The sequence below is a fragment of the Mustelus asterias genome, chromosome 9, assembly GCF_964213995.1.
Source record: "Mustelus asterias chromosome 9, sMusAst1.hap1.1, whole genome shotgun sequence".
In the NCBI taxonomy this organism is placed as follows: Eukaryota; Metazoa; Chordata; class Chondrichthyes; order Carcharhiniformes; family Triakidae; genus Mustelus; species Mustelus asterias.
Genome location: NC_135809.1, coordinates 79,659,007 through 79,680,322, shown reverse-complemented (window position 1 = coordinate 79,680,322; position 21,316 = coordinate 79,659,007). Strand labels below are relative to the sequence as shown.

Genomic DNA, 21,316 nt, shown 5'->3' with positions numbered 1-21,316 from the left:
GGATCTGTGTGGCCAGTGACCACACTGGATAGAGCGCTGACTGGATCTGTGTGGCCATTGACCACACTGGATACAGCGCTGACTGGATCTGTGTGTCCAGTGACCACACTGGATAGAGCACTGACTGGATCTGTGTGGCCAGTGACCACACTGGATAGAGCACTGACTGGATCTGTGTGGCCAGTGACCACACTAGGTAGAGTACTAATCTACTGAAACTGATGGTGCTTTGACAATAGGTTGAGGAAAGGTGGCTTTTATGGTATTATTCAGTCTATTGACAATCTGTAGATGAGATGCTATGCTCATTTTAAAGAACAAGGCGCACAATTTTAAACAGGGGAGACCTCCTATTCCCCAATTTCACTAAATATCATCCAGTGAGAAACAGGTGTGAAAGTTTTCAAACACCAAAACCAACCTCTAAATGTCGCAGCTCCATTTTCTGATAACAGCCCTTGTTGGGACACTTGACCGTCAGGGAAAGAATTTCCCGTTTTGCAAAATTATCTGGGAACAGTTGGGTTTCCACAAGCATCGCATTATCCACAGGGCACTTGTGTCCAGCATCCCTGCAAAGTTTCAAAGAAAGGGTGGTTAGAACCCTCGTCCCTGTCTCCCCGCAGCCCTAACGCGTCCCAGGCTCTCCCCACCACCACCTGTCCCAAATCACCCCCTCTTCCCAGTTTCCCTCAAGGGGTGCTAGATAGTGTGTTTATGATGTTGGCTGAGAGATTAAATACAGTCAGCAATTTGGGGAGAACTCTCTTGCTCTTCTTTCAACAGCACTGTGGGATATTTTACATTCTCCTGAGCGTGCGAACATTTTAACGTCTCATCCAAAGGACAACTCCTCAGATAGTGCAGCATAGATCTATCACTGGGCAAAGAGCTGACACTACTCGATGGGCCAAATGGGCTCCTTCTGAACTGTAGGAATTCTACGATTATATATATATATATTTTTTAAGAACTGTGACGAAGCACTGACCCGTGCAACTCTCATGTGATAGGGAAATATCAAAATGTTACTGCTAAAGTAATAGGCATGTTGTAGCTCTGGAATACTTTGTTCACACTTTATTATGTAGTTTTGACTCTCCCATGGTTCCTATACAAGCTTAAAATTCAGAAACAGAAGTGAAAACCACATTCTTCCTGGGGTTGAGGTTGCTTGTAAATCTGCCTAAAGGAAACTGAACCTACAGAGGACACCAAGGAATCGTACCAGCTTGAGCAGTGTACAACAGCTCCCTCTCACATGCTGAGTTTACTGGTACTACAAGTGCCAAGGTAAACTCATTTTATGCATCAGGCTGCATATTTTGACTAAGAGCCCAAGGTTGTTTGGGGCATTCAGGACTATCAATGTAGATGGCAGCAGGAGGCGGCACGCTTTGAGCTAGGTTGTAACTTGTGTAAACAAAAATCTAAAAACATTCACAAAGGAACATGTTAGCTTTAAATCTTTTATGATTCGGATGCATTCAAGGTATTTTCCTTGCAGCCAAAGGCAAAGTCCTGTTCCACAGATAAACTCACGCTTCACATGAATCAAAACACAACATTAATGGTAAAGTGATCAGAGCTAGCTGCACATACATTGAACAATTTGCCTTTTACCAATATGGCACACTCTGGAAATGGTAGATTATCAGATAGCTAAATGTAGCTATAGAAAAGCCTGAGGAGATCATCCTTCGTCTTCACAGCCCAGCCACAAAATCCATACTTTAACCATTGATTATATTCAATGCAACGAGAACTGGGTGTCCTTGCACACCAGTCACTGAAAGTAAGCATGGAGGTGTAGCAGGTGATGAAGAAGGAAAATGGTATGTTGGCCTTCATAGTGAGAGGATTCGAGTACAGGAGCAGAGATGTCTTGCTGCAATTATGTGGAGATGCCGGCGTTGGACTGGGGTAAGCACAGTAAGAAGTCTCACAACACCAGGTTAAAGTCAAACAGGTTTATTTGGTAGCACAAGCTTCAGAGCGCTGCTCCTTCATCAGATGATTGGGAGTTCTGTTCACAAACAGGGCATATAAAGACACAAACTAAATTTACAAAATAATGGTTGGAATGCGAGTCTTTACAGGTAATCAAGTCTTAAAGGTACAGACTGCACCATTAAGACTTGATTACCTGTAAAGACTTGCATTCCAACCATTATTTTGTCAATTAAGTTTGTGTCTTTATATGCCCTGTTTGTGAACAGAACTCCCAATCATCTGATGAAGGAGCAGCGCTCTGAAGCTTGTGCTACCAAATAAACCTGTTTGACTTTAACCTGGTGTTGTGAGACTTTTTATTGCTGCAATTATACAGGGCCTTGGTGAGACCACACCTGGAATGTTGTCTGCAGTTCTGGTCCCCTTACTGGAGGAAGGATGTTCTTGCTCTAGAGAGAGTGCAGCGAAGGTTACCAGATTGATTCTTGAAATGGCAGGACGGTCATATGAGGAGAAACGAAGTCAGTCAGGGTTACTTCATTGGAATTTAGAAGAATGAGGAGGGATCTCATATAAACTTACAAAATTCTAACAGGACCAGAAAGGGTAGATGCAGAAAGGATGGCGAGGGAATTCAGAACTAGAGGTCACAGTCAGAGAATAAGGAATAGACAATTTATATCTCAGATGGGCCTGTGCACCTCTCTACACAGAAAGCACTTGAGGCCAAAATATTGTATGTTCTTAAGAAGGATTTAATTACAGCACTTAGTGCTAAAGGGACCAAAGGATATGGGGGGAAATCAAGAAAGAACAGGTTAAGTTGGATGATCAGCCATGATCATAACAAATGATGGAGCAAACTCAAAGAGCTGAATGGCCTCCTCCTGCTCCTATTTTTGAGGTTTCTATTCCGAGAGTATAAGTAAAATTAAACAGATGTAATAGCAAAAACAGAATTAGATTCTAGGTCTTTATTTAATTCCAATTCTAAAGTAATAATGTTTCGTGTAATTTTCTGTATTATGTTTCCATTTGACGATGTGAGCTTCATTCAAACTATTTTAAAACACAAAGGTTTGTTTAATTATTTTCAGATTTTGTTTTATAAAGAGTTCATTTTCTCAACCTGTCACTGTTCTCTGGATTATCAATCGAGGCCTCAGAATTTCTAGTCCAGTAACATAATCAAACCCTGATTTAAGGCAGATATTAAAGCAACAATCAATTTAGATAATATACTTAAATGCGGAAAGCTTTAATTAGTTACTAGGTTTTGCAGAAGGGGCGATGTCCTTTCCAGAAGCAGAAGCCTGGCACAAGATGGTTGGAAGGCTGTATCAGTCCATGGGAAAAGTACTTAAGATTAAAGGCAGTCAGAAAATCCCTTTGTTCAAAGTTAGGAAGGGCCAGTCAAGGATTAGAAACGAGTGGCCAAATGAAAAATAAAGTTGTGAAAAAATTTTATTTTTACAAGGAAATGTATAATCATAGCACTTATGACCTGTAGTGAATGCAAATGCTAGGCCGCTTCAAATTGGTGAAATTTGGTTAACCTTCTAATACCTTCAACACTGTGGACTAACGTATTTATATCAAATCACCAAAGTGACCTCAGAATTTCAGCATTCAATGCAGTCAGTGTTTGTAATACAGGACGGAGTCCCGATTAACAACCGAACATGACCTGGCTGAATTATTTCCATGCGAAACGAACTCAAGTACTATGGCAAACCATTTCCCAATGTGAACCCATTTGAACTTACCACCACCTTCTCAATTGGAATGGAAAACTAATGCTGGCCTTCAAGTTCACTTATTACAGATCAACAGATAAAAATACATAATTTAAACACAAAAATCTGCATGTTAAGTACTCTGTAAAAATATTTTACAAACTCATGTAGGTTTCAACAAAGCTCTCCTTATTTCTTGCTGATGGAAGACTCAGCAAAGTCCCCCCACCTCCACACAAAATGCAATCAGCCCCTTTCCCCAATCCCCTCATTCACTCGTTCAACAGCCTCTCTTCCCAAACCACCTCCTACCCACTCACTCAGCAACCTCTTTCCCCAGACCTCTCTCCCCCACAGACTCACTCAGCAGCTCCTCTCCCCACCCCCAGCATGTTGAACTCCACCACGGGTCGGGCTCCACTGCTCTCCCCAACGTTCAACTAGCAGCCAGTAGCAGAATGCGCTCTGGATAAGTTGGCTGAGTGGCGTCTTCCCTGAGCCTGCTACTAGCCAGGCTTGCAGAGACTCTCTCCTTTCGCCTTTGGTGGAAGGAGAGAGAATTTTCTATGGTTTTATGTCACTTTTAACATTTAAGAAAAACTTGGACGGGTTCATGGATGAGATGGGTGTGGAGGGATATGGTCCAAGTGCAGGTCAGTGGGACTAGGCATAAAATGGTTCGGAACAGATAAGAAGGGCCAAAAGGCCTGTTTCTGAGCTGTAATTTTCTATGGTTCTATGGAAGGCCGAGGAAAGATGGAAATCAGAAAAAAATTACAAGGGCAGAATTATCCAAAAGTTGGGAATTCTGACAATTGGTGAACATTTTCATCCTTGATTTAAAGGAAGCTAGAATTCTTGTAATGGAAGGACAAGACAGTCAAATTGGCGTTAAATGACTAATGTCACAAGGAAATCTGTGGTGTATTACTTGGAAGACTTGAAAGAAATGTTTTTAGAAATGGGTGTTGGGAGAGATACTTTGCAATTTGATCAAGCTCCTGATTAACATGAGTATGCAACTGAGGAGCCATTGTGGGTTTGGATTCTCCAGCTAAAAGGTTTTGTCGTAACTGCTGCTTTTACACTTAAAATCGGTGACATCAGACATCTAAATGCTGTGCCCCATTTCTGAGGAACTAATTGTAAGATCTCGCCTCCTGTTTCTAATCTTCCTGTCTGCTCCCTATTGCATTTTTAAAAAAACTTTCTCCTTTCACTTTCCTTTGCGCGCTCTCTCTCTCAGGAACTGATGTTTCACTTTAGTTTCTGTCCTTTCTGCTCTCTCCCCATTATTGGTTAATTTGAAAAATGTTTGATCATCAAAAGACTGCAATTGCTGCTAATTATTTGATTTGTCATACATATTAGTATACAGTCAAAAGTATTGTTTCTTGCGTACTATACAGACAAAGCATACCTTACAGAGAAGGAGAGTGCAGAATGTAGTGTTACAGTCATAGTTAGAGTGTAGAGAAAGATCAACTTAATATAAGGAAGGTCCATTCAAAAGTCTGATGGCAGCAGGGAAGACACTGTTCTTGAGTATGTCTCCTCAGTCTTTTGTATCTTTTCCTGACAGAAGAAGACGGAAGAGAGTATGTCTGGGGTGCATGTATAATTATGCTGGCTACTTTTCTGAGGCAGCGGGAAGTGTAGACACTGTCAATGGATGGGAGGCTGGTTTGAGTGATGGACTGGGCTTCGTTCATGACCCTTTGTAGTTTTTGCAGTCTTGGACAGAGCAGGAGCCATACCAAGCTGTGATACAACCAAAACAAATGTGTAAATGAGTCATAGTGGGCGGTGGCACAGTGCCTCACAGCACCAGGGAGCTGCGGTTCGATTCGCAGCTTGGGTCATTGCCTTTACGGAGTGTTCACGTTCTCCCTGCTTCTGCGTGTGTTTCTTCCGGGTGCTCCGGTTTCTTCCCACAGTTCGGAAGATGTGCTGGTTAGGTGCATTGGCCATGCTAAATTCTCCCTCAGTGTATCCGAACAGACACCCGAGTGTGGCAACTAGGGGATTTTCACAGTAACTTCATTGCAGTGTTAATGTAATGTCTACTTGTGACACTAATGAATAAACTTTAAACAAAAATTTCCTTAGCCTCCTGAGAAGGTAGAGATATTGGGCTTTCTTAACTATAGCGTCAGCATGGAGGGACCAGGACAGGTTGTTAGTGATCTGGACACCTAGAAACCTGAAGCTCTTGACCATTTCCACTTCGTCCTATTGATGTCGACAGGGGCATGTCCTCCACTACGTTTCCTGATGACTATCTCCTTCATTTTGTTGACATTGAGGGAGAGATTATTGTCATCGCGCCAGTTTGCCAGATTCTCTGTCTCGTCTTTGTTTGAGATCCAACCCATTATGATGGTATTATCAGCAAACCTGAAAATCGAGTTGCAGGGGAATTTGGTCTCACAGTCATAGATGCATAAGGGTGCATAAGGGGCTGAGGACACAGCCTTGTGGGGCACCGGTGTTGAGGATGATCATGGAGGAGCTGTTGTTGCCTATCCTTACTGACTGCAGTCTGTGGGTTACGAAGTCTAGGATCCAGTCCAGAGGGAGGAGCCGACCCCCAGGCCACAGAGTTTGCCGATGAGTTTTGTAATAATGGTGTTGAAGGCTGAGCTGTAGTCAATAAATAGGAATCTGACATAGATGTCTTTGTTATCTAGGTGTTCCAGGGTTGAGTGCAGGGTCAGGAGGTGGTGTCTGTTGTAGACCGGTTGCGGCAATAGGCAAACTGTAGTGGATCCAGGCAATCTGGGAGGCCAGAATTGATTCGTGCCATGACTAACCTTTCAAAGTACTTCATAATGATGGATGTCAGAGCCACTGGATTATAGCCATTAAGGCACGCTGCCTGGCTTTTCTTTGGTACCATGATGATGGTTGTCTTCTTGAAACAGATAGGGACCTCAGATTGGTGTAAAGAGAGGTTAAAGATGTCTGTGAATACCCCCGCCAGCTGGTCCGCACAGGATCTGACTGCTTGTCCTTACTGAGAGTTACGACATTTGGAACCTTGAAATTTACTTCAATGAAGAATACGAATGTCCAGTGGATCTGTGACCAGAGGCTGCAGTGAGCAGAGCAAGGATCAGCAACCTTTCCGGTCTTGTTCAGCACCACTTTACTGAATAGAAAAGATGTTTAAAAAATAATCACACACACCTTGCCCAAGGAGCCATGTTCCTTTATGAGCCTAGAAACTGAAACAAGGAAGCAAATGCATCATCGGGATGTCTGAGCAGCCAATGTTTGCACACTTTTCAGCAGTGAGCCAGAGCATTAACCCTGGTTCATCTCTCCAATCCTTAAATTAAAGATGCTGAAACCAGGCCCATCAGCCAATATCAGGAATTGAGCAAGACCTTTCTTTTAACAAAACATGAATTTTCAGGATGTGGGCATTGCTTGCATTTCTTGTTCATTCGCAGTTGCTTCAGGTTGGTTAGGTACTTCTTTTGAGGGCAGTGAAAAGTTAACCACATTGATGTGGAATTGGAGTTATATATATGGAGTTATATCTGGCTAAGAGGACAACAGTGAAACAATTTGTTTTTGTCTCAAAACAATCCGAGAGCTTACAATCACTTTTACTGATGCCAGCTTTGACTTCAGGCTTTATAAACTGAAACATCATTCAAATTTTCAAGCTGCCATGGTGGGGTTTAGACTCTCATTCTAGGTATTGTTTGTCCAATAACATAGTGGCTCTTTAAGTGGTTTTGGTTGAAGGATCCTTTGTCAAATGGATTATTGATCATTGAAATTAAACAATATAATATTCATAACACAAGGCACAATGTTTGAACGGTGTTTCAGTAACACCTTTTAAGAAAGCAGGTCCTGACTGAGAGCAGTACTTTGTGGACCAGCTCATTGGTGTAGACCAGGTTTGTCCAACACTCGCATTGTGGCCCCCAAAGCCATTCTATATGGTTCCCCTAACCATTAGTGAGTTTACCAGCAGCAGATGTGGGAGAGAAACGGGCTGTGATTGGAGGGGCAATGAATAACCTACGGAAAAACAGAGGTTTTGGAAGGGTTGGGGTGGAAGGAAAGGGCCGCAGTGGCAGGAGGGGCTGCTCAGCTGGGACCTCTCACTCTAATGGTGATCTTAATTCATGTATTTTAAATTCTCAATGTATCACTTTGGCGTTGCTTTATTTTTGCTCAGCAAGTTGTTTCTTTTCTGCACACAACTTTCTGAAAATCGCGTATCTTTCTGAATTTTACTCATCAGCCCCTTGATTTAGGAAAAAAATGAAACTGTGGCTCTCTGGCCAAAAAACTAGGACAAGCCTGGTGTTGATGGTGATAGAACAAACCAGAGACAAAATATTCCAATAAAATTCATGCCAGCTTAGCTGCGGTTAAGAAAATAAGTAATTAGTTCACAAATATCATCCAATACAAACAGCTATTGGTCAAATCAGTTTTAAAAGCTGCCTCACCCTATTTAGCTGTTTCAACAGGATTAAAGCAGGTCTTTATTTTACTTAAAAAAAATAACTCCACTCTAATACAGAGCACTCAACTGAATGTAACATTTTGGGGAATATTTACAGACCTGTACAAACAAAGCCGGGTTTCTCAGTGATACTTAATCATTCAAGCATGGTGGAAGAGTGAACTAAATCGAACTGACAGTTTTTTCCACAAATACAAGAATCAAGCATCAAGAGATTAGCATAAACAGAAAATGCTGGCAATATTCAGCATTACATTGGCACTTTGTGAATCCAAATTGAATGTACCACAGCAGCAGCTAGCCTCCCACCTCCTCTCTCCTCCTTCTGAAAGTAAATACCAGGCTCAGTGCTGAAAACCATGGCAACCAAAGAATCCGCCATCATGAAGGAGGTTGAGTACTTGGGAGAGTCAGGGATGGACATCTTATCAGCTACTTGTGCAGGACTAATACTGACTATTAGGGGCGGCACATTGGCACAGTGGTTAGCACTGCTGCCTCACAGCGCCAGGGACCCAGGTTTGATTCCTGGCTTGGATCACTGTCTGTGTGGAGTTTGCACATTCTCTCCGTGTGTCTGCGTGGGTTTCCTCCGGGTGCTCTGCCCCCCCCCCCCCCCCCCCCCCCCACACACACACAGTCCAACCCCCCCCCCCCCCCCCCCCCCCCCGCCCCCCACACAGTCCAAAGATGTGCAGGTTAGGTGAATCAGTCATGATAAATTCTCCTTCAAATTACCCGAACAGGCGCCGGACTGTGGCGACTAGGGGATTTTCACAGTAATTTCATTGCAGTGTTAATGTAAACCTACTTGTGACTAATAAATAAAGTTTACTGTTAATTCATACAAAGCTGGGCAGCTTGTCTTTTTTTCCTTTCAGCTCTTTACCCTCCCTTGTTATTCTAACGGACCCCTGACAAGTCCCTCTGGGAATGTGGAACCCGGCTGGATAATCACTGCACAACTGTACATACCCGCTAGGATCTTTGCATTTAACCAGTGAGTTAACAAGGTAGCTCATAAGTCTGAGCTCACGTACCATCCAACTCAAGAACAGCCTCTTCCCTGCTGCCATCAGACTTTTGAATGGACCTACCTTACATAAGTTGATCTTTCTCGACATCCTAGCTATGACTGTAACACTACATTCTGCGCCCTCTCCTTTCCCTCTCTGTGAATGGTATGCTTTGTATAGCGTGCAAGAAACAATACTTTTCACTGTATACTAATATAGGTGACAATAATAATAAATCAAATCATAAACCCCCACATTGGGCTAAATCAACTCATTGACACCATGTAAAAGCAAGGGAGATGGGTAGAGGTCAGGATGCTGGGCAATTGGATGGAAAAAAAAGATTAACCACTAACCTAATTGATTTCACAATGCAACCTCTACAGAACCTGTGGCCGCAGGTTGTCTGAACCGCCTCCCTTAATGCCATCAGACAAATTGGACACTCATATTTGTTTTCCAGTGGTGGGTCAAATTCCACATCATAGCCTTGTATCTCCTCTAACACAGTCTGGGAGTACTGCCCACGGTTGCTGCAATCGTCTCTTGTGCCACTGTTCACAGTGCAGCACGAGCTCTGAAATGCGGAATCACGGCTGCTATCACAGTCCACCATGCTCCTGGTCACTGCCAGACGTGGCACGCACTGGCTTCAATGTGCAGATCGATTCATCACCCTGTGATGGAAAAGCAGATTAGATCAGGCATATATAATAGCCGCAGCCACTTAACAAAAGTATCCCACTATTAGACTTAGAACGAGAGAGTCACAAGTGCTCATCAATCCACATCACCTGCCCTTGGAGAAAGGTTAGTTACCAAGGTCAGAAAACTCGGAAATGGCAGCTTTCTTTTTATATTTTGTTTAACTTTGAACTGTGATTAATTTGTAGTAGATATTAAATCTATAGTGATGGAAAACCTTGTATATTTCTTGTCCTATGTTCCTGCTGTTGTGATTTTGGTTCAGATCTTCCACCGATATTTTAACTGATATAAACATTGAGAATGGAAATCCATAGTTGCTTGTAACAACGTAGTGGCAGATTCTGACCAAAAAAGGTGGTGCTATGAAGCTTCTGAAGTCTGCCTCCTAATACCATTACCATAAAAAAGATGAACTGATGTTAATGAACTATCCATGGGAAATCCACAGGAGATTTATTGGTTTATGGATAGCTTAGGAGTAAAGCAAATTAAATCAATTGCATACTATCCAGAATCACAAGGAGCATTGGTGGCATCACATTTTAAAGACCACGTTGAAGGCCTATAGTCAAGAACATCCAAAGGATTGTGATAAAGGAATTCCATTTGTACCTTTTGCAACTAGGGATGCACCTAATGAATCAATCAAATTCAGTCCATTTGAATTAATTTTTGGTCACGAGGTAAGAGGACCATTTAAATAGATCAAGGAGAAATTGGTGAGACAGCATTCTGAGGTTACATTTTTGGACGGCATGTCAGGGAGAGATTAACAGGGCTGATGAGTTGACTAGACAGCATTAAAAGTGGCACAGCGTGTGATGAAAAAAGAAATTTGTATTTTTGCTAATGAGAATAAAGTATTGTATTATTACCAGTAGTTGGTGAACCATTGAAAGCAAGGTTAACTGGGATTTATCAAATCAAAAGAAAATTGAGTGAGGTGAATGATTCGATAAGAACGCCAGAAGAAAGCAGAAGAAGGATGTGTTAGTTGTTACAACTCAGTGAAGAAACTAATTTAGATGGTTCTGAATTTGACATCCCTCAAACAAAATTGGATAATGAAGAAGTAATCAGAAATTGGAATAAAGTTACCTTCCAGAGGAAAATCAAAATGACTTGGAGGAGTTATTATCACACACAGAGCTATGTGGGAATAAACTAGGAAGTACTGAAGTAATTGTCCCTGATGTAGATGGAGAAAATGTTGTCCCAATTGAGCAATATCTGTATAGACTTAACCCACTCCAGTTGGCACAGGGTCAGAAGGAGAAGCGTGCACAGTCTAAAATGCAGTAGCCAAAAGTCTCGGTCAAACACTACAAAGGGCTGGTGGATATTTACAAATCTCAGTTAATGAAGATGTGAATGGAGGCAGATGAGTGCAATGTAAAACTGGTGAAGGCAGAAAAGGAGAACCAGTTACTAGATAATGATGTGAGTAAAGACAGTGAGCAGGTGCGGGGGACAGATGCAAGAAAAGTTGACTTATTTGAAGCCTGCTCCTGAGTTGTTGAAATTAACTAAAGATAAGATGCAGAATTGTCAACAATGGCTCATCACCGACAAGAAGAAAAATGTAGATCAGTTAGCAGTATATGTGATTTCAAGATGGAGATTGAGCAGCAGAAGTATTTTACTACTGCAGATAAAAGAAAAAGGACAACAACTTGAAGTCAGACTCTTTAATGAAACTGTACCATAATTTAAAATGAACTACTGGGATTATGAATCTATACAGTGTGCACAGACATGGATAGCAACAAAAAACAGTCCAGTTCGTAGCTGATGTCTGAGTAAATTACAATGGTTTTTGCAACAGCATGACTGCCACAATGATCGCCAAAACCATAATTACAACAAATTCTGACACCAAAGACGACAATCTGCCATATATCTTTGCCAAAGAATATGCAGAAAATGATGAAGAAGATCCAGAACAAACAAAGGAATTAATAAACTACCTTGGAACAGAAAGATACACAATTGGAGACTCTGGAAAGAATGTTGAGTGAACATTTTGCAACAGAAAGTGAAGTTGGGCCATCTGACAGAGGAACAAAGGGCAGTTAACAAGAAAGGGTACAGGGATAAAGTGACCCTTCTGGATGGCCCTGAACATACATGTGAAGCTGCGAAAGTGTGCAAGGGGATTAATTCTCTTTGACAAAGTCTGCAAGCAGTCTGAAAAGGATTACTTTGGTTTGACATTTAGAAACTTTGAAAATCAGAACTAATCACTCAGCAAAGGAAATTAAAAGCAAATTCAAAGTGGTTTGTGCCAGTTTGCATTCAATGTAAAGTCTTATCCGCTGGATCCTGCCCAGCTCTCTGAGGACATTATCCGGCTAATTTACAATCATGACAAGAGAATCGAGCTCGGACTTAAAGCAGAATCAAAAACATAAGGAGGTCTCTGAAAATAAAGAGGAAGCAGCTGGACAACAGCAGAGTGTCGAGAAAAGGAGGAAGAGAGAACGTGATTACCAACGCTTTATCACAACTTAGCTGAAAGGAGGAGGAATGTTCAATGTTGGAAGAGAAGAACTGAACGATACGACTGTAATGTTTGCATGCTTGGATTTAATAAAATGTACATATCTTGAGTACTAATAGTGTGAAACTAGAGGTTTTGAAATATGAAGCCATCTTTTCATATTGATAGTTCTTTTTTTTTTAAGGGTGAGGTGTGATGATACTATGCCTTTAAGAAATGTATTTTTATCATGTTTCTTGCAAGGGTTAGGTTTAAGATTCAGCTCTGTTTTACATGGTGCCAATTTGCCTGCACCAGGCAGCTTACATGCTGAGAATGAAGGCTAATAATTCATTTTAGCTAGGGATGTGTTTCAATCTGAGTTAATGCATTTTTGTTTATTTTGGTTCTTCCCTGGGGTTTCAAGGTAGGACTTTAATTAGGTTGATTGACAGAGGCAGATTCATGAAAATGGGCAGTGCTCAGCTTGCAGAGAAAATGCACAGTTCTTTTTGATTTTAAAACAGTCAATTTCTGCCCAGTCCTGAAATAAGCAAGAGGTGCCTTCCTGTCTCGCTCTCTCTCTCTGAAGGCTGCTGTTTGGGGCTGTCAGAAGACAGGTGTCTCTCTGTCTTTCTCTCCGCGTGTTCAAAAGGACTATTAACAAGAACAAGCACGTAAGCCAGTGTGTCGCTAACTGATTCTGAAGAGTAGTTAATGTCTGCAGGAGGAATATTGCTTGAATTTGAACTAATTGAGATAGGCTAGCAGTTAAGAACTGTATCTTGCCATGTTTAAGTATTTCTATTGGTAAAGTTTAAGCTAATTCATTTGTTTTCATAAAACTGTATTGTTAAATAAAGTTTGTTTTGATAAAAGCTTCCTAGTATGACAATAGAATCACACCTAGAACATAGAACAGTACAGCACAGGAACAGGCCCTTTGGCCCACGGTATTGTGCTGAACATGACGCCAAATTAAACTAATCCCTTCTGCCTGCCTTTGGTCTATATACCTTTATTCCTTGCATATTCATCTGCTTATCTAAAAGCCCCATAAATGCCTCTATCGTATCTGCCTCCACCAACACCCCTGGCAGCACATTCCAAACACCTTCCATTCTGTAAAAAAACTTGCCCCTCACATCTCCTTTGAACTCTCCCCCTCTCATCTTAAATATTAGACATTTCAAGTCTGGGAAAAGGATTCTGACTGTCAACCCTATCTATGCCCCTCATTAATTTTATAGACTTCTACCAGGTCTCCCCTCAGCTTCTGCCATTCCAGAGAAAACAACCTTAGTTTGTCCAGCCTCTCCTTATAGCACATGCCTTCTAATCTAGGCAGCATCCTGGCAAGCCTCTTCTGCACCCTCTCCAAAGTTTCCACATCCTTCCTGTAATGTCGCGACCAGAATTGAACGCAATACTTTTAAGTGCGGCTTAACCAAAGTTTTATAAAGCTGCAACATGACATCCTGACTCTTGTACTCAATGCCTCGACCAATAAAGGCAAGCATGCCTCTGATATCCATGATTGTGAAGTGTTTCGAAAGGTTAGTCATGACAAAAATCAATTCCTGCCTACCAGACTGCCTGGATCCACGACAGTTTGCCTACCACTACAACAGGTCCTCAGCAGACACCATCTCCCTGGCCCTACACTCAACCCTGGAACACCTAATAAACAAAGACGCCCATGTCAAACTCCTATTCATAGACTACAGCTCAGCCTTTAACACCATAATTCCTACGAGACTCATCTCCAAACTTCGTGGTCTGGGGCTCAACTCTTCCCTCTGCAACTGGATCCTAGACTTCCTAATCCATAGACCGAGGTCAGTAAGGAGAGGCAGCAACAACACCACCACAGTCATCCTCAACACCGGTGCTCCACAAGGCTGTGCCCTCAGCCCCTTACTATACTCCTTATACATCTTAGACTATATGGCCAAATTCCCCTCCAACTTAATTTTCAAGTTTGCTGATGATACCACCATTGTGGGTCGGATCTCAAACAATGACAAGACACAATACAGGAAAGAGATAGAGAATCTGGTGAACTGGTGCGACGACAATAATCTCTCCCTTAATGTCAACAAAATGAAGGAGATAGTCATCAACCTCAAGAAGCGTAGCGGAGGACATGCTCCTGTCTACATCAATGGGGATGAAGTAGAAATGGTTGCGAGCTTCAGGTTTTTAGGTGTCCAGATCACCAATAACCTGTCCTGGTCCCTCCATGCGGACGCTATAGTTAAGAAAGCCCACTAACGCCTCTACGTTCTCAGGAGACTAAGGAAATTTGGCATGTCCACTACAACTCTCGCCAACTTCTACAGATGCACCTTAGAAAGCATTCTTTCTGGTTGTATCACAGCTTGGTGTGGCTCCTGCTCTGTCCAAGACAGCAAAGAACTACAATTGGTCGTGAATGAAGCCCAATCCATCACTCAAACCAGCCTCCCATCTATTGACACGGTCTACACTTTCCGATGCCTCGGCAATGCAGCCAGTATAATTAAGGACCCCACATACCCTGTACATTCTCTATTCCACCTTCTTCCGTCAGGAAAAAGATACAAAAGTTTGAGATCATGTACCAACCAACTCAAAAACAGCTTCTTCCCTGCTGCCATCAGAATTCTGAATAGATCAACCTTACATTAAATTGATCTTTCTTTACACCCTAGCTATGACTGTAACACTACATTTTGCACTCTTTCCTTTCCTTCCCTATTTACGGTATGCTTTGTCTGTGTAGTGCAAGAAACAATACTTTTCACTTTATACTAATGCATGTGACAAAAATAAATAAAAATGAAATCATAAGCCTTCTTCACCTATCTACTTGTGTGGCCAATTTCAGGGAGCTTTGGGCTTGAACTCCAAGATCCCTCTGTACACCAATGCTGTTCAGGGTTCTGCCATTATCTGTATACTTACCCTTAACACTTGATCTCCAAAATTGCAGCACCTCAACTTGCCCGGATTACACTTCATCTGCCCTTTCTTCGTCCATATCTGCAACTGATCTATATCTCACTGTATCTTTTGACAACCTTCTACAGTATCCACAACTTTACCCTCTGTGTCGTCTGCAAACTTACTAACCCACCCATCCCTGGAGTGAAACACCTTATCCTCACTAATACCAAAATAGTTAAACGTTTGGAGTCTCGCCTTTTGGGCTTCATAACATACTTCGGGATTTCTGTTCTGGTACCCTAGAAAAGCCAAAGCCAAGGGAAAGTGCTCCACAAAACCTTCCACAATGCTTGGAACTATGAAAATACAATGAAAGTGAACCCATTTTAGTTGCTGCCGTTGCTCTTATCAAACCCCTCTCTCCTAGTTTGAACAGTTAGTGCATTTTCGCTTCAAGTACTAGTTTAAACCATCATTGTCCATCCCCTGACCACACCTGCTCCCTACCTCCTCAATCAGCAGTGGATCTTTGTTCCAATTTGGCTTCCAAATTCTTGCACTTCTTCGGACATCTAGACTATTTGACTTGGGCAGAAGCATGGGATCAGCTGTCTGTTGCAGCCAATAGAATTAAGTAACAGGCAGCTGATCAGTATCGCTTGCCTTGAATTACTATCCCTATCTTTCGTGCTAGGCTACATCAAGACCCAGTCCATGTCTCTGACCTGCTACTCTGTTGCTTAAATCTGACACTTCTCTGCTGAGCCAGGGAGTGGCCTACTGTTTTTTCTAGATCCAGTTCTACCTGGTTCAACCAGGGCAGGACTTACTCAGTTAATGGTAGGGCTTTGGGGAGAGTTACAGAACAAAGATCTAGGGATACAGATTCATAGCTCCTTGAAAGTAAGTCACAGGTGGACAGAGTGGTGAAGGCGGCATTCAGCGTGCTTGGTTTCATTGGTCAGAACATTGAATACAGGAGTTGGGATGTCTTGCTGAAGTTATACAAGACATTGGTAAGGCCACACTTGGAATACTGTGTACAGTTCTGGTCACCCGATTATAGAAATGATATTATTAAACTAGAAAGAGTGCAGAAGAGACTTACTAGGATGCTACCGAGACTTGATGGTTTGAGTTATAAGGAGAGGCTGGATAGACTGGGACTTTTTTCTCTGGAGCGCAGAAAGCTGAGGGGTGACCTTATAGAGGTCTATAAAATAATGAGGGGCATAGATCAGCTAGATAGTCAATATCTTTTTCCAAAGGTAGGGGAGTCTAAAACTAGAAGGCATAGTTTAAGGGGAGAGGGGAGAGATACAAAAGGGTCCAGAGGGGCAATTTTTTCATGCAGAGGGTGGTGAGTGTCTGGAACAAGCTGCCAGAGGTAGTAGAGGCGGGTACAATTTTGTCTTTTAAAAAGCATTTAGACAGTTACATGGGTATAGAGGGTTATGGGCCAGTGCGGGCAGTGGGACTCGCTTAGGGGTTTAAAAAAAGAAAGGGCAGCATGGATAAGTTGGGCTGAAGAGCCTGTTTCCATGCTGTAAAACTCTATGACTCTATGGTTCCTGGCCAGGGATTTATCCACTTTCTGAATCTTATGGAGACCTCCAACTTTGCTATTACTTTTTTTCTGCTTATGCAATCAATCCTGCAACACACTCTGGATTGTTGTTCCCATCAATGCATCGTCCAATACTCTAGCCTTCATTTGCCTGCCATGCCCATCTCTGAACATGGACTATAAGACCATGCTAACCCCACCCTACTTACACCATCTTTATACCACCACAGTACCACTGACTTTAACATCGACTTCCTGTCTCCTCTTTATTCCCCTTTTGCTACCAGGATGCATGCATTCCAAAAATTGTTTCACAACTAGGTTTATCGGAGTTTTCCTGTGCCATTCACATCTGCATTTTGGCAGCAGCTCCGGACCCCAGTCCATCACTCTTCTTTTTCCCTCCAACACCCCTCTCTGTCTACTGCCTCCTTAAGAATAAGAACATCAAGCATCCTATCCTACTCTCTTGTTGGCCAGTGCACCCAGTGAGAACCAAGCTCGTCAATCTCCACCCAACCAATTCACCACTGTTTGTGCTAACCCCCCTGTGCATTCCATCAGCTATCACTCTCCACATTTCTCTCGAAGATGGCTGTACATTTATGAACAAGGCCCATATTACCCATAAACTCATGGTGCTTCAACACGAAGACCTTGACAGAGATCTGGCTGAGTAATGATGACAGCTACCCACCAAGTGAAGTCTCCGCTCCTGGCTTTATATTCCCCACTTCCCCACCCAAATTGTCACAGTAACAGTGTGTCTCTTAGCATCAAATCACACCTTCCTTGGTCGGTCCCTTCCTCTTCAGGCACATTCTCCTCCTTTTAGCATTTCATATTGACCCATCCCTCATTTCTTTCATTTAAATCCTCATTCTCTAAGGCCCACCGAGCACCATAAAAATTTCTCACTAAACATTTTAACTGCTTTCCTCCCTCAGTCTCTACAGTGAGTGGCTTCAACCACCATCTCAATTCATCAAGATCTCCCTCTCCCCCCTCTGGGTTCAGTGCTCTCCTAACCTCCCTTAATCTCTCGCGCCATATAAACTTCCCAACCCATATTTATGGAAACCCTAGATCTTGCCATCTAATGAGGCCTCAGCACCATCATTTCAATCACAGATAAGACCAACGCTGATCATTTTCTTGCATCAATCGCCTACACCTTGCCCTTCCCAATTTAATTTCCTTCTACATACACCCTTGGAACCTCTTCCAATTCACTTACAATGGCACTTTCAAAATCCCAACAATCTAGCTTTTGGCCCTCCGTTTATCTGACGTTCATATCATACAAGTGCCAGGCAATGGACATCTTCAACAAGAGAAAACCCAACCAAAGGCATCTCCTCTTCTAAAATCATCACTGGGGCATTTCCTCCATCAACATTTATTTTGTCCACTGAAAACCATCTTCTTAAACCCCTCGTGTCTCCACCACCCATATCTTCAACATGAGGAATTAGTGGACTACTTGAGCAATGAGATCTTAAGGAACAGGAGTAGGCCTTTAAATCTTCTCCACCATTCAAAATCATGGCTGAACTTCAACCTCGGCTCCACCATCTTGCACTATCCTTAGATCCTTCCATTCCCTCACTATCCAAAAATCTATCGCTCTTGGTCTCAAAATGTACAACAAAACTGCCATTTCTCTCCCTTCCCCTCGCCTAGCAGGCTAAACATTTTCAAAGATTCCCCATACCCTCGCCCTATTCTCATATCTTTCTTCAGCTTTTCAACTGTCTCCCCTCATGCCCTGTCTGAACTCATTTTACTGAAAGACCTACCTCCTTCAACATTATTCCCACCAAAATCCCTGCCGGCTCTCATATTAGTTGATAAATTGCTTTTTCGCCTTAGGTGCTGTCCCCTCTCCTTCAAATCACCTCTCTCCTCGAAACAAAATGCTCAACTTCTCCATCTCTGTAAGCTATCGCCTCATCTCCAATCTTCTTCCCCTCTTCAAACTACTTGATCACACCGCAGCCCTCAAATCCTTAGGATTCCTCCCATTTCTCAACTACACGCTGTCCCATCAGCAACATCATCCCAAAATACAGTGTTAGTTTTCACAGGTACATGGATGACACCCAGCTAAACTTCATTCATTATTAGGACCACTGCTTTTAAACGATTTATATATTGACTTAGATGCACAGGGCAAATTCCAACAATTGAAGCTGACACAAAATCTCCAACTACTGTGAATTGTGAGGATGGTAATAGATTTCAAGAGGATAGGCTGGTGGAATGGGCAGACATGGCAGATCAAATTTAATGCAGTGAAATGTGAATTGATATCTCTTGGTCGGAAGAACAGACAGAGGCAATATAAACTAAACGGTACAATTCTAACAGAGGTACAGGAGCACAGAGACCAGGTAGTATCACTGAAGGCAGAAGGGTAGGTTGAGAAAGTGGATTAAAAGGTACACAGGATCCTTGACTTTTTAAATAGAGGCATAGAGTACAAAAACAAGGAAATTATGGTGAACCTTTATAAAACAATGGTTCAGCCACAACTGGAGTGGTGTCCAATTCCAGGCACCATATTATCGGAAGGGTGTGAAGTCTTTTAGACCATCCATAAATTTGAGACTGTCCAAACCTCTGCTGCCTGCATCCAAATTTGAAACAAGTTCTGTTCACCCATTACCCCATCCTCACAGACCACACTTGATCCTAACCCATTACCCATCCTCACAGACCAAACTGGATCCTTAACCATCCTCAGACCATACTGGATCCTTACCCATCCTCACAGACCACACTGGATCCTTAACCATCACCTCATCCTCACAGACCACACTGGATCCTTACCCCATCCTCACAGACCACACTGGATCCTTACCCATCCTCACAGACCACACTGGATCCTTACCCATCCTCACAGACCACACTGGATCCTTACCCATCCTCACAGACCACACTGGATCCTTACCCATCCTCACAGACCATACTGGATCTTTACCCATCCTCACAGACCACACTGGATCCTTAACCATCACCTCATCCTCACAGACCACACTGGATCCTTACCCCATCCTCACAGACCACACTGGATCCTAATCCATCACCCCATTTTCATAGACCGCTATCCTCACTTTAAAATTTTTTCACGGGATCATCTCGTACTTATTCTCAACTCCTCCAGCCTCACAACCAGAAATATCTGAGCTCCTCTAATTCTGATCTGTTGAACACATCCAATTGTAATCACCTGATGGTCATCATTTCAGCTCCCAAGACCTCTTTCCTCCTTTAAGACACTATTTAAAACCTACCTCTTTGGCCAGGCCTTTGGTCATCCACCCCAATATCGCCTTGTCTACCTCGATGTTGTCATTTCAGTGAAGCTCTTTGGAATGTTTTTTTACTGTGTTGAAGGTGCTGTATAAATACAGCTTGTTTTTGTTTACAAACGTGCTTTGGAATCACATTTCTTTAACCAAAAGGGGCACCATCATTGCTTCCATTTTCTCTCTCGCTGGACTTCCTTCCTGTAAACCCCATTAGCAACACCATCGACAACCCATACTAAATTTATGGGTTCTGATCCCTACTTCACGCACATGCCTGTCAGCAAATGTTAACAACCTAACTGAATGCAGCAGCAGTGAGCCAGATTCCCAATCAATGTTTAGCGATCAAGAGCAAGAACCTTGGCGAAGATTTTCTCCCCTCTACAGCCCAGGTGTATACAGACCATCTGTACTGCCCCTGCAGCTGTCCAGGTTCAAGCCAACTAACTTCACAGCAGTCAGAAACAGGAGTGAATCTTCCATGCCACATTGCATGATCTTACACAATTATACAGAGCTCTCAGCATTACTCTTCTATTCTAACTTGGTTCAGAAGCCCTGCTAATTTTGGGCACAGTTGTCACTGTCTTGGTAAACTTTTCCCTTTTTTTGCTCACAGAGCAGTTTTAAGAACTAGCAGAACTTTAGGATGTGGTTTAATGGAACACCACCTCTTTCCGTTAGTCTATGTTTCAATTCACCTCAAAAGCGTCATTTCCACCCACGTACTAGCCTAGTATTCACCATAATGCAGGTTCTTATATTACGTACCTCTTGTGGGGGACAGTTTTACTCATACTCCAATACAGTGAATATGGAACACATAAAAATGTAAGATAGTGTGTTCCATATTCACTATTTACTGGAGCTATATATAAAATGAATTGTGGTCTACATTTCCGACGTGACAACAGTGACTACACTTCAAAGGTATTTTATTGGCTGGAAAGCGCTTTGGGAAGTCCTGAGGTCATGGAAGGCAATATATAAATGCAAGTCTTTTAGCTGGCAAACAAAATACAGCTAATGTGGAACGCATTATTTCATACACATCCAACACGGCTCAGGTTACAAACAGGTCATCTAGACACATGTTGTCTACAATATATTGAACAATCTTACA

General features: G+C 42.5%; 1 protein-coding gene across 1 annotated transcript in view; it reads right to left on the bottom strand.

Moving 5' to 3' along the window:
- The window catches only part of traf6 (TNF receptor-associated factor 6), a 60,521-nt gene that overhangs the window by 24,603 nt on the left and 14,602 nt on the right, over window positions 1–21,316 (bottom strand). Inside the window, exons 3-4 of the mRNA XM_078220416.1 lie at window positions 9,554–9,874; window positions 422–572 (exon numbers count right to left, since the gene is read on the bottom strand). Of these exons, the coding sequence (XP_078076542.1) occupies window positions 422–572; window positions 9,554–9,813 (411 nt within the window). The 5' untranslated portion in view covers window positions 9,814–9,874. The remainder of the gene's footprint in view (window positions 1–421; window positions 573–9,553; window positions 9,875–21,316) is intronic.